The sequence below is a fragment of the Carcharodon carcharias genome, chromosome 10 (genome assembly GCF_017639515.1).
Source record: "Carcharodon carcharias isolate sCarCar2 chromosome 10, sCarCar2.pri, whole genome shotgun sequence".
NCBI classification, from domain to species: Eukaryota; Metazoa; Chordata; class Chondrichthyes; order Lamniformes; family Lamnidae; genus Carcharodon; species Carcharodon carcharias.
Window position 1 is genome coordinate 161103381 of NC_054476.1, and position 14735 is coordinate 161118115.

Consider the following 14735-nt stretch of genomic DNA (forward strand, 5'->3'; position numbering starts at 1 on the left):
AGCCTCCATCGACAGCACCTTCTAAACCCATGACCACTACCATCTGGATGGACAAGGGCAGCAGACACATGGGAACACCACCACCTGGAAGTTCTCCTCCAAGTCAGTTACCATACTGACTTGGGAATATATCGGCCGTTCCTTCACTGTCGCTGGGTCAAAATCCTGGAACTTCCTCCCTAACAGCACTGTGGGAGTTCCTACACTATATGGACTATAGCGGTTCAAGGAAGCAGCTCATCGCCACCTTCTCAAGGGCAACCAGGGATAGGCAGTAAATGCTGGCACAGCCAGTGATGCCCACATCCCATGAATGAAAAAAAGAGCAGAAGTTTAGGAATCCTTGGTGCCAACAAGGAGCCTTTTGCATTATCAGCATAAATTTGGGCACATACTGCCCACAATATTCAGCCCTGTGGTCAAACAATATGAGTAATATGTGCCTGAATTCTTGAATTACATTGCTGACAGACAAGGCTCTCTGCAACTACATCCCCTTTCATTTTCATCTGTTTGCAATCTTTGCTAAGTTCATAGCTTCCACAGGCATTGGTAGAGCTGTTCAGTTGTTGCTAATGGATACAGGTAAAGCCAATGGAAATATGACTAGGTTAGGATGTAGGCAGCCTATTCTTACATGATCACACAAAAATCATGATTTACCCCATGGAATTTTACTGCAGTATTTGTGATAAGCTTCTAAAATTGTTCCTTATAGAGTCAGGAGTCATGACAGCACAGAGGAAAGCCACTCAGCCCATCAAGTCCATGTCAGCTCTCTGTGGAGCAATCCACTAGGTCCACTCACCTCCCACCCTCCCCTACCCACCTCCACCCAACCCCTCTACCACTGTAGTCCCACAAGTTTATTTCCCTCAATTACCTATCCAATTTCCTTTTGAAATCATTATCGATTTTGCTAAACGTACAGCAGAAATTCAGCCTCTTGGTAAAGAATGCCAGTGCAAAAAATGTCTCGATCACTGTCCCAAAAACATCCCATAATATCACTCTCAGAAGAAAACCCCTTTCAACACCAGTGTGTGGGACCACTTCAGGTCCCATTAGTGCTAATTCATGGGCTGGTGTTGTGCTATGGATTCATGCACAGGCATGCCTAGCCCACAAGAAAGAGGAGACAAATCAAACCCACTCAACATCCAATTCTTCAACGAACACATTCAGCCGTGTAATTGTTTTGCTTACATATACTATAGTTATGCAAACCATTGTGATGAAGGATAATGCTTATAATTTCTGGTTAGATTGTTCCCAAACAATAGCTATCCTACTGCTGAAAGGATCTGTTCAGTGCGTATGCATTCCACGTAGCTCCTAAGGTCAGACAATTACCAGGAAAATTGGAAATTCCAACAGCATATTTTAGGAGAAAAAACTGGGAGACAGATTGCAAATCAAATGAAATCTGATGACTAAATAACTTTTCATGCAGGAACAGGTTACATTACTTTTCACAGAATCAGTGAAACAAACAGAATATATGCAACAGTTGCAGAGCAGCAACAGTGTACATCTAAATGATTTCAGTAGGAACTAGCATTAGAAGTCTTTTGTTTTCCAATAAAGAATAATTCAGTCTGTTTCTCATCCCCAACTTTCTAAAGTCACAGAGACCAAACTCCGGGTCAAATAATTCCTGTTTTCTATCTCTGGGCATTGAGCCTCGAACATTTCAAAGCCTGGTTATGTTATATTACTTTGTTCTCAATTCTTGCGCCTCTTATGACCTAATATTGAAATGCTAAAGGTTTAAACTGACAAGAAACTCATTTTTTAATGAAGCAAGTTATATTAAATTATAACAGCAAAGTCACCTTTTGGCCTAACTCATTTTCTTTCCTCTCTGTTCTTTCATGTGTTGTGGGTGTCATTGGCAAGGCCAGCATTTGTTGCCCATCCCAAATTGCTCTTGAGCTGAGTGGCTTGTTAAGCCATTTCAAGGGCAGCTAAGAGACAACCACATTACTGTGGGTCTGGAATCACATGTAGGCCAGACCAAGGTAAGGGTGGCAAATTTCCTTCTCTAAAGGACATTAGTGAACCAGATGGGTTTTTACAACAATCAATGATGTCTGTCACTGGGATGTGAGACCAGCTTTATATTACAGATGTTTAAAAATTAATTGAATTTAAATTCCACCAGCTGCCGTGGTGGGATTTGAACCCATGTCCCCCAGAGCATTAACCATTAGCATTACCACTTCACCGCCATCTTCCCTTTACAACCAGCGCCCCACCCCCACCCCCACCCCCACCCCCACCTTCCTCCCCTCCCACAATTCTGCAGCGGAATCACTTTGTTGAGTGAGTACAGCTGAGGTGACATTAATATATCAATTGGATATTGACAGTACAATAATGTGATCATATTTAGGCAGTGCAGGAAGTGCTGGAGGACCTGACTCTATATGTAGGGACACTTTTCAACTTTCTATTATGCTGCAAAATCAATTATAATCAAACTTAATTTCAGATTTTTGCAGTTAAATGAAGAAAGCATTGCAGGCTTGAGATTCCTGCTATTTTTCTCACATTAAGTTGCTTATAACTTACAGGGTTGTAATTACCTCTCACATTGTCACAGCCGTTCATAGTAATGGTCAAAAACCCAATTCACGCCTGTAATCTAATAAGCATTTGCATTTCAAGGTCTAGATATGTAGCTATTCCAATAATGCTTTGTTCGATAATGTTCAGTGTTTGCAGTAAACATTGACAGGACTGCAAACATTGCTTTACTTTTACACAATGAGGACCACTCAACATCTGTCTGGTGGAGTTCTGAATCAGGCATGTGGTTTTCGGTGCGAATATGAGCTGTGATCCTGTGCTAACAGTGGGAAGAAACTCTCGCTGTCACGAGTAGAGGACAGAGAATCAGGGCTCCGGTGTTGCAGTCCTATCACTGATTACACTGGGACCTATAGAACCAACATCTACTGAAGTGAAATGATTTGGAACAAATCTTCTGACATAAAAAATGCTAATACTCAATATGTACCTAGAAGTACCACCTAAACCCATGCAAGGTTTAATCAGATTTGATATAGATAAAAAGGTAGCTGACAGTAATTCATTTGATTAGGTCAGATGGTGGCCTTTAATCTCTGACCTCTTGGGGAGCGTGTGGGGTTAGAAGAGGGCAGATAAAGAGTCAAGAGCCAAGTGAGTGAGAATGGACCAAGGATGCAGGTGTTAAGCCAATGGCTCAAAGTGATAGAGTGTAGGAGTAGTGATGGGAGTGAGAGGATTGTAGAAAGGGAGCAGGCAGTAGGTAAATACAAGGGTGGGGACCAAAATAAGAGTAAGTGGGTGAAGGAAGGTGCATATGATTAAGGGAGGAGATAGGAAGAGAGCCACTGAGAACCATTCCCCTTCCCCCCTTTCTCTCCCCTCCCCCCACACAAAACTTCCACCTCAGTGCAGCCTGCAGACATTGGTAGCTCCTTTCCCCACCATGCCAAGCCATATCACTCCCTCATCACCCATCAGGAAGGAGAGAAGATGGGAAAAAGAGAGAAACAAAAAGTGAGGAATGACAAATAGAAAAAAAAGGAAGGGGCAGAAAAAGAGGATGAGGCACATGGAGAAAACCAGCAACATAAAATACTTCCTGGTCATGAAGACAAAAATCAATCGCACTATCTGCAATCACATACGTTTTAAGCGTTCAGATGTCACACTCCCAAGTATTACATTTCAAATGATACACTTTGTGAGCAAGCCACTGAGAACCACGTTAGGTGCAAAAATGATCGGTTTCTGAACTTCAGCCTGAAACTGACCAGGTATTCGAAATAACAGTTTTCCGACAAATTACACTTCTGTTTACCTGAGTATGTGCTTACTTAACAGCAAAGATGCTTTGTTAGCTTAAAGGGGCACAGCTTCACTGTAGCGGAATAATACATTGCTTATTGCATTGGACATATCTGACCGGAAGTCCCAGGGTCAAAGGCTGCTGCATCCAGGAATCTGGCCCTTGAAGTCAAAGAAAAGCTACACTTTTTGTTCTTATTTTCTGATTTGGAAAGACTTTTCCAGAAAACATGGTTGCACTGGTTGCTATACAAGTTCGAAATCAGAACAGCAACAACTTATATTTATATAGTACCTCTAACGTAATGAAACTTCCCATGGTGTTTCACGGGAGCATTATAAAACAAAGTATGACACTGAGCTGCATAAGGAAATATTAGGTCAAATGACCAAAAGCTTTGTCACAGAGGCAGGTTTTAAGAAGTGTCTTAAAGGGGGAAAGTGAGGTAGATAGGTGGAGAAATGTAGAGAGGGAATTCCATAACCTAGGCAACTGAAGGCATGGCCAACAATGGGAGAGTGATTAAAATTAGGGATGCGCAAGGGGTTAGAATTAGAGGAACACAGAGATCTCAGAGGTTGTGGTGCTGGAGGAGATTACAGAGGAAAGGCAGGAAATGGCCAATGAGGGATTTGTAAATAAGGTTGAGAATTTTAAAATCAAGACGTTGCTTTACTGAGAGCCAATGTAGATCAGTGAGGTGATAGGTGAGTAGGATTTAAGACATGGGCATAACCTATAGTTTACAAAGGATAGAATGTGGGAGACCAGCCAGGAGGGTGTCAGAATAGTTGAGCCTTTAAAAAAGGCATGAATGAGATCTAAGACCTATTAGTGTTGACAACATGAGATGCCTGCAAAATAATAGGATATGGATTTAAATTTTATATGTGATCTCTGACATTTATTTTACAATCAGTTTTACTGACCTGGAACCAGAGCTGTAAAAACCATTACAATCACCCTGTGATTGACTCCCTAGACGTTAAAAGCAGCTTCAATTATTTCGGCTTGCCACTTTCCCATCGGGAATATTTGAAGTGGTGATCTTAAAAGGGAAAAAGCAGCTAAATATTGCAACTGTGTTTCGGGCTGTATCAATGGTTGGACAATCCATGGGCAATGCCCCTGTGATTTTCCACTGTGTATGAGTGGTGGGGGTGCAGTAGAATCTCAGGATAATTCTTCCCATTTGTCTCAACAATGTACCAATTGATCCAATTACAGCAGTGTTTTGGCAGGGGGCCATGTCACTTTCTTCAGACACAGCTTTCTGTAAATTGTGGCAAATACTTTTTGTTAAAGCAGCTATCAAAATCTGAATGAAATTTTTATGAAGGCACTTTGGAAATGAATCACTTGCTTTCACCGACAGAATTCAGCAGTTGTTGGTCTTTTCATCTATGAGCTCATCCTTTTCGACTTACAGGTCTCCAGGAGGCTATAAGTACAGGGGACCTGGAGCTGGTGCAACTTGTTCTTCGATATCGCGATTACCAAAGATCTATTAAACGACTGTCAGGGATCCCATGCCTATTAGAAAAACTCCGTCAGGTAAAGCAGCAGCATTCTCGGAACATTTCTGTTGTCAGTGAGGCTTGTTGTAGAAATTTCTCATGCTGAATTTTGGGGGAAAAGGCATTTATATTGTGTTTGTTTTTGTGTTCCACCTTCCCTGGGTGAATGGTGACATAGCATGTGTTTTTAATATTCGTTCATGGGATGTGGGCATCGCTGGCTAAGCCAGCATTTATTGCCGATCCCTAATTGTCCTTCAGAGGGCGTTTTTTAAGAGTCAACCACACTGCTGGAGTGACATGTAGGCCAGACCAGGTAAGGCTGGCAGAATTTCATGAGTGAGCCAGATGGGTTTTTACAACAATCAGCAGTGGGTTCAAGGTCATCATTAGACTTTTTTTTAAGTTCTAGATTTTTTATTGAATTCAAATTCCACCATCTGCTGTGGTGGGACTCAAACTCGGGTCACCAGAGTACTACCCTGGGTCTCTGGGTTATCAGTCCAGTGACACTACCACTACACCACCACCGCCTGTGTTGCAGGATATGTGCTCACACCATTGAATACTCATACTTTGAGGCCCTAGCTGTGCCATCATTGGCAGTTACATGTGCGTCTCCACACTGAAGGGAAGATCAGAGGCCTGGTTACTCTGGGCCATTCACCCTCCAAACCTATACATGCAAACTGCCGCTGGCAATGGTCTGGGACCAGTCCTCCTCCAAACTCTCCTTCATACTGGGGAAGGTAACTATCGTGGGGAGACAGTGAAAGGAAAGTAAATAATGTGCACTTTTCTTTTATAAAACATAAAATTGAAAAGAAATTCACACATTCGCAAAGCATATGTTTGAGCGCTTGTGCAAGAACATAAGAAAACAATTGCCAATCGCATCCTTACTGAAGAAAGAGACAGCTCAGAAGTCAACAGTAAGAGGCCTTTGGTTGATTGAATACATTGGTAGCTTGAAAAGTAGAGGCTTTGAATGCAATCATGAAAATGCAAGGAAGTCTAAAGCCAGAATAAGCCATTCAGCTCATCAAATCTATTCTACCCTGGATCTATGAATGATTATTCCAATATAGACCCCTGCATTCTCACCATTTACTCAAACATTTCTTCAAGGATAGGTAATCTCCTTTCCCTCCAGCCTTTGAAAAAAATCCAGCATTTCTGTTAATATCTCTATAACCCTCAATCTTTTGTATCCAACAGGCACAAGACTTTTATGTTGAAATGAAATGGGAGTTTACAAGCTGGGGTAAGTTCAATCCAATCTGCTCTGTGGAGGTTTTGAGAAGTTTTTGCCAAAGTATCATTTTGACCACATTCGGGTTTTTAGAAACCTTAAAAACACATGGGCAGCAATGTTTCCTGGTTGCACCTTACCTTTTTAGAGGGCTGATGCATTTTAATATTTATACCCTTACAGTGAGGAATCAAGAAAGACTGAAAAAGTACAGCTCTTTATCCCTAATAGGAGATGACGCAGAGTAGATCTTAAAGAGGTATGTCAGTTACTAGACAGTATTAGAGCACTGTTGCAAGGTAGGCCAGAATGGTAGAACAAGGCTAATCCTAGCCAAGGTCAGGGCTGATGTCAAAGAGGATACTTAGAATGGTCTCCCATGTAGTGTAGTAGAGGTGAAAGAAAGATCTCGCATTTATAGAGAGACTTTCATAGCTCGCATTTATAGAGAGACTTTCATAGCCACAGGACACCCAAAATCACTTCATAGACAATTAAGTATTTTTGAAGTGCAGTCACTGATGTAGGAAACACAGCAGCCAATTTGCTTGCTGCAAACTCCCACAGGCAGCAATATGACCATGACCAGATAATCTGTTTCTGTGATGTTGATTGGGAGACAAACATTGACCTGGACATCTCCCATGCTCTTTTCCAAAGTAACACCGTGGGACCTTTTATGTTAATCTGAAAGGGCAGATGGGGGTCTCAGTTTAACAGTGCAGCTCAAAGCTGGGACATCCGTCAGTGCACCATTCCCTCAGTGCTAGGTTTTTGCATTCAACTCCCTGTCTTGAACACACCACCTGCTACCTCTGAGGCAGGAAAGCTACTCACTAAGCCGTAGATATATATGCCTTGGAGTTGTTCACAATGCAGTTCCTGGGACGACTAATGCAGTCATTTTCTGCGTGCTAGGAACACCACTCACCAGCAGGGTAATGCAGATTTTTGGACTCTTGTTTCGTTGAGCCATGCGGCTGGGCAGGCAAAGTTCCCTCCTGCCGGCATGTTCCCGGGAAAATTATCCCCTTAGATTTGTTTCCCTAAACTTATAAGCTAAGAACCATCCTTGTCTATGTTTATCATGTGATCTCTGAGATGGCAGCCTTATGTAATAATAATTTGTTCCAGAACTTTCCTCTCTGCCAGGTGTGATACATTACACGGGCAGGCTGAAAAGGTGAAAAGGAATTAAGGACGTAACAAGAGATATTTTATGCCACTGTGACAGACAAGTCCACAAAAGTTGTTTAAAGGAACATATGACTAGTCCAGCAAGTATAAAAATCAGAAGAAGGAAGGCCCTATTTTTAATTCAGTAAAAATTCATTGTCAAAGTCAGGAATTTCTTCATCAAAAAAGGAATTGACATTGAGAATGGTGTTTTGCGTAGAGAGTGGAGGAGAAAACATCACTCAAGATCCAATTAAATGATGCAGTGGGGGACAGTAATGTTTTTTTCTCGAGATTGATGAGTTCCCTGTTCTATATTTATCCTGTGATTTTGTTTTCTGACCTTGTAGATCCAGCATCATTTGGCAATGATAATGAAGGCAAATTTAAACTCATTGACAGGAGAGTCAAACTTTCTTCAAAGTAACAGCCCTTATCCCTAATCTATTAGGAGAGTTCTTATCCTTAAAATGGTAATTTTTAAAATTAGTGTGCATCAAAGTTTTACAATCCCTGTAAGGCAATAGATTTTCAAGGTCCTGCCATTCCTATGTGTTATGGCCTTTTGTGTCAGCCTAATGAATAATTTTAGACTTGCCTCAGATTTTGTCTGACCTGGTTGGGTTGTGAGTGGGTATCCCATTCTGTTACTGAATGCTGCTAAAAATATTGGCCTGACATAGGGATATTCATGGACTAATCCTTAACTTGTTTATTTTAAATGGATACACTCGTTGAAAGAGCTAGGTGTCCAATTGATGCAAACTTCCTCCCCTCCGCCACTGTCCGCCCACTCATTCCCACACGCATGCAAACTTTCCTTTTCAAATATATATCTAATTTCCTTTTGAAAATTGGTATTGAATCTTCTTCCTGGACCCTTTAAGGCAGTGCATTCCGGATGATAACAACTCACTGCATAAACAGATTCTCCCCATATCTCCACTTTTCTTCAACTTGTGTCCTCTGGTTACCGGTCCTCCTGCCATCAGAAACAGTTTTCTCCTTCCTTGCTCTATCATAAGGATATAAGAAACAGGATCACGTGGTCCCTCAAGGCTACTCTGCCATCCAATAAGATCATGGTTGATCTTCTATCTTAACTGCATTTTCCTGCCCATCCCCACATGCCCCAATTCCCTTGGCATCCAAAAATATATTGATCTCAGTTTTGAATATACTTAACGACTGAACTTCCAGAAAGTAGAGAACTCCAAAGATCCAAATTCCACCGAGTGAAGAAATTGGTCACCCCAGTCCCCTAATTCTAGACTCTCTAGCCAAGGGAAACAACCTCGCAGCATCTACCCTGTAAACTCCTCTAAGAACTTTACATGGTTCAAGGAGATTACCTCTCATTCTTCTAAATGGAAGAGAATTTAGGCCTATTCTGTTTAATCTCTCTCCATGGGACAACCCTCTCATTCCTATCCCCATCAAAATAAATAAACTGAGCCCAAAAACTGCAGTTACTTCCTTTTTGTCGCCAATGAGAAGATTAACAATGTAAATTGGCACATTCTACAGCGCAAGGATCCAAAACAAAATGGTCGGCTTCTAGTGAGAGGAAGGAAGAACTTGCATTTATATAACATCTTTCAAGGCCTCCAGTCATCTCAGAGCACTTTACAGCCAATGAAATTCTTTTGAAGTGTAGTCACTGGTGTGATGTGGGAAAAGCAGCAGCAATTTACACACAGCAAGCTCCCAACAAACAGAAATGTAGTAATGACCAGATAGAGTTTTTTTTTTGCGATGTTGGTTGAGGGATATATTTTACCCAGGAAACCAGGGCTAAGTGCCCTGCTCTTCTTCCAAACAGTGTCATGGGAGCTCTTACATCCACCTGTATAGAATAGGGGTGTGCCACAATGATGTCTCACCCCTGGAATCCGGGTTTAAATTCTCATCCAGTCTGAATGGGTGGAAATCTTTCAATGAGAAGAGACAGGAACTGAGGTTCTTTTTAACGCTCCTGCTCTCACCAGCCCACAATTTCCCAAGGCATTAAAATAACTGTTGGTAAATCATGGGCTAAGGCATACAGAAGCAGAAAGCCCTGCCAAGAGTGTAGATTAAAAGTGTTTGAGCATTCAACAGCAAGAATCTACAAGAGCACTATAAAACTCAGCACTCTAACATCTCAGCATCTCTCAGCTGGGCGAACAGAGTAAAAACAAATTCCTCAAAAAGTCATTTTTGTTCAATAGAATTTATTTAGACTTAAAAGATTGATTGCGATTGGCGAAATAATTCAAATATTGATAAAACGTGCTGAAGATAAGAATAACAGTTTTCCATTAGCCCCCACTAGCTTTTAATAATGTAACTTGGCTATTCCGAGAGACTCCTGGAGATGAGCAATCTGTTACTTCAGTTCAGCCAAAATCGAGGTAAAGGAGCAGGGAATTAAAACATCCTAAGGGTGTGGGCAGGTGTCTGGAGAGCTCATTTTGTACTCTGATTACACAGAGCTGCCAACCCGCACCTTCGGTGAGAGATCTCTGTCATTCTGCTGAGGCCGCTCGGTATACACGACACATTCCAAAGTGCTGAACTTCACAACACACCTGTGACACACTTTCCCCTTGGCGTTGTTGAGACTTCAAACTGCCAGGAACTCCACTGACAGCTCGCTTTGGAACAATTGTTTACATGCTGACCTTGAAAGCTGAGTAGTTGTAAAAATCAATCCAATTAACTAACTGCACAAACCAAATCATCCCTCAGTGGAAAAAAAAAATTGTTATTGATGTGTTTACAGACTCCTGACATCAGCATGGCCCAGAGATTAGCACCTCCTCCTGAGTCAAGAGTCACATGCAGAGTAAAGCATTGATATCGAGCGGAATTGTCCCAGATTTGCACGCGCTGTGGGTAGCGGGCAGGAAAAGCAACGCTTTACCCGTCGGCCGCAATGGCGGCTTTTCACGCCATACCATTCCCAAACCCACCGCGTTAATTATGCATTGCCAGGATACACGCCGTGTCCATAGCGGGTGGGCTCTGATTCGCCTGTCATGCCATCACCTCGCTGCTTCATCACGCCAGGCAGCATGTTTAAAGTACAGCAGCGCTCAGTGCTTCCAGCCCAGGGACTGCTGCAGGGAAGATATGGTCACGAAAAGCAAGAAGACTGCATCCTTCGAGTGCCTTTTCGACACCATGGAGGTCCGCTGTGATGTCCACTACCCCTGCTCTGGCTACAGGAATGGCAGCAATATTACCACGCCCGCTTGGTAGGCGATGGCAGTGGTGGTCAGTGCCAATGTCGCACAGAAGAGGTTGGTCATCCAGTGCAGAAAGAGGATGAATGATCTCATCCATGCTGCCAGGGTAAGGCAACCATCTCATCACTCTAAACTCATGTACTCAAACCCATCACACATTTACTGGCATCTCACTCACTGCCAGCTCAAGGGAAATCAACACCCCATTCTCACACACATACCCTCACATGTCCATCTGGCCTCATCTCCCCTGGAGACTGCCTCCTCAGCCCTCACCATCTTGAGGCCACTTGCACAGATCAACATGTGCCCCCCCCCACACACCCTGGGATCCCCTCTCTCCGCAGTTTAACCCTCATCCTGCAGCCTGAGGCCACTTCTTGCCCTTCCCTAAGCAAGCCCTAGCCCTGCAGCCGTTGAAAAGCCACCCATAAATGGCTGGTCTGGTAGGTAGAGACCTGCCCGTGAGCCCTTCTAAAAGTGATGTGGTGCTGTCTGTGAAGCCTGGCACTGATGACTGTGAGTGTTGACTGAAGCAAGGTAGGAAAACAAACCTTGAAGTCCCGAGCAAAGTGAAGCCCGCCAAAGTGCAAGCCTTATATATGTTATTGTGAAAACACATTGGCGTGTTTTTCCGCCGACGTGGGCGGACGATCCAGCGCTGGGTGGGGGGGGGCTGGATGAGTCCAGCAGCCTGGCTTTAGAATAAAATGCCGATGTATTACTATGAGGTTCCTGACACCCAGTGGCAGGGAATGTGACCCCGCCATCGATGGGCTGATTGGACGATCGCAAATTGGTTTCACAACGTTATGAAACCAATTTTTGGCCTTCTCACCCTATTGTCCACTCACGCCCAAAGCCAGCGGACATGGAAAATCCTGGCCATTGATTTAGAGAGCAGTCCTTACTGACTAAGCAAAAAGTAGATGACATAATCATCTTCAGCCATTTCCATCCAGGCCTTATTACCCACACCTCCCTACCTTCCAACCTCATTTCCTTCTTCATTCAACCCTGGAAAGGTCTTCCACAAGTCACTTTCAAACTCCCAATTGCATAGCTTTTGACCTTCCATGCTTTTACTGCCAATTTGCTCAACCATTTGCTCACTTCTACCTTTGAAAGCCTCATCCTGAGCAAAGACCTCTGCCCAATCCTGGTCGTGCCATGGTATTGCATTAATCTTTACTCCCACCAGGGGTGCAAACTTGAGAGACTATCTGGCAGACAACTGGTTTAGCCATTCAGCACCAGGTCTGGTTTGATCACCCCAAATGCTGATGGATCTCGCACTCTCTGCCAAAATAATCTACTACTCCAAGATCATCCTACGTCCCAAGAGCTGTTTGTGAGAGTTTGCTGTGTGCAAATTGTCCGCTGCATTTCTCACATTTCAATAGTGACCACACTGCAAAAAAGCACTTCATTGATTGTGAAGCACTTTGAGATGTCTGGAGGCAAGGAACGTGCTACATAAATGCAAGTTTTTCTTTTCTTTCGATATTAAGCATCTTATATCAGTTTGTATGCTGCCATCTCTCTGGACTATCAATTCCTATATTTATATTCATAATGGCAACAATCAACTTGTCCATAAGACCATAAGACGTAGGAGCAGAAATTAGGCCTTTTGGCCAATCGAGTCTGCTCCACCATTCAATCACGGCTGATAAGTTTCTCAACCCCATTCTCCCGTCTTCTCCCCGTAACCTTTGATCCCCTTACCAACCAAGAACCCATCTATCTCGGTCTTAAATACACTTGTCCTGCTGTAATTACTAGCCCCCCACCCTTAACCTATTTAAGGCACTGCCACACCGTGACTGATAGCAGGGTGTAAATTCAGCATGACAGTCCTACATAAGCAATTCCCGTTTTAAAAGTGGACATAGGAAATTTAGATGGAAATATAAAATAAGGACAGAATATTTAATTTAAAACGGAAACTAAATTACATTTGTGCTCTGTTATCCCCACCATTTAAGCAATTAACCCAGCTTTCCTTGAAGGCTACAGTTGACCTTCACTTGCCATGTGCAACATCATGATAGATTAACTAGTAATACATTAAATTTGCCATGTAAGTTGTGGCATTTTTTATTTGGGGAGTATCATTCTGTGATGCATAGTCATATCTGCAGTTGCACAATTCTACCACAATTTAGAGCTTCCGACACTGCAGATCCCTCTCTCCATATCTATGACATCACAATGCTCTCTTATGCAACACCTTGTCCTATCTGTGTGGGGAAAACTATGGTAAGTCCACCACCATATTTCTTCAATAGTGGCAAAAAGCCATTGCATGTATTTGACCCTTGGCTAACATTGAACAGTGGACGTGAAAGCAAAGATCTTTAATTGCTTGACAAAATCCAACGCACTGTTAGATCACTCCCCAGCTAGCCTGTGGTATTTGCCTTCATAACAAAAAGCTACATTCATCAATACACAGACTGCAGCATAACTTGACCATGAGAGTTCATCTTGTCAACTCATTTGCGCTCCCAGTAGAGCCTAAAGGAGTATATTGATGATGGGATAATTGTCCTGACAGCCTAACTTGTTTGATCTGACCTTCAATTAAATTGACTTGTTAGATGTTTTATTTTGGGCAGAAGATCGAGAGAACAATTCTGCGAGCAAGGTGAAGGCTGAACTTGAATTTTTAGGTTAGGATGAGTAGGGTTTACCTTCAGGAAAACCTTACAAGGGACGTTTATTATCGGCTGGTATTCACATACGTGGAGCTAGAGGGCTGGACTTTTGTAAGGGGTGTGCAAAATGCAAGTTGGGACCTGACCTCCAAAACACACACAACTCATGACTGACTTTGCCTGGGATTTTTGTTTTCTCCTGCAGGGTTTGGGTTTGCGGTGCAGTTTGCCGCGATGGAATGCAGGAGGAACGTGGGTTAGAAGGCCACCCAGCAGCTCCACTCCCAATACTATTCAAATGCCCCCCGAATTTCACCCCCTACTCACCCACCCGCCCAAACCCAATGCCCCCCCATGCCTCCTCAGAGCCCCATACCCCTTCAAATCTCCCACACCACCCCATGCCCACTTGATGCCCTCCATATATTTCCCCAGAGTCATTCACCCATTATGAACTACACACTGTCCTCAGGAACCAAACAATAGCAATGTAAATTATTTAAATGCAGGTGTAAAAAAATTAAACCTGGAAAAAACTAATAAGACTTTCATTCAAACATTTGTCATTGATACTGCAAAGAAAAGAAAACATACTCCTATTGAAAAAAGCTCAGTCATGTAAGTGGTCATTAAGTTGTGCAAACAAACAACTATGTAGTCAGAGACCACATCAAAGGCGGATTATGTTATTACAGCCTCTAAAAACTGTCAATCATTCCCTTGAGCTGCTATGTCAATACCTGCTGAGCTCAAGACATTACCATATTTTGGAGTATCTGCAGAGATCAAGGCATAAATGTAGATTTTGGAACTCAGCCAAGCATTCACAATGACCACAGTTGTCAAAACATTAGCTCTGAAACTGAAAGAACAGATGGTGCCACAATTCTATTACAAAGCAGATTGTCTGTCAATGAATGGAAGGGGGGCAGGTGGTTAGATTTCCTTAAACTTTCAACAGCAGGGGACTTTTTTCAAAGGCAAATTACAGTACCAAACATGACAAGAAAGCTTCCCAGCATATTTTTCTATAGTTTAGAATGCATTATGACACTTTCT

At 42.7% G+C, this 14735-nt stretch overlaps 1 protein-coding gene across 3 annotated transcripts in view; it reads left to right on the top strand.

Annotated features, from left to right (window-relative positions):
* ankrd13b (ankyrin repeat domain 13B) overlaps positions 1–14735 on the top strand; it is a 344010-nt gene that overhangs the window by 243892 nt on the left and 85383 nt on the right. For 2 of the 3 annotated variants that reach the window (XM_041198330.1, XM_041198331.1), the window contains exons 3-4: positions 5271–5395; positions 6577–6622. In XM_041198330.1, the coding sequence (XP_041054264.1) occupies positions 5271–5395; positions 6577–6622 (171 nt within the window). The remainder of the gene's footprint in view (positions 1–5270; positions 5396–6576; positions 6623–14735) is intronic. The other variant, XM_041198332.1, reaches the window with a different exon arrangement.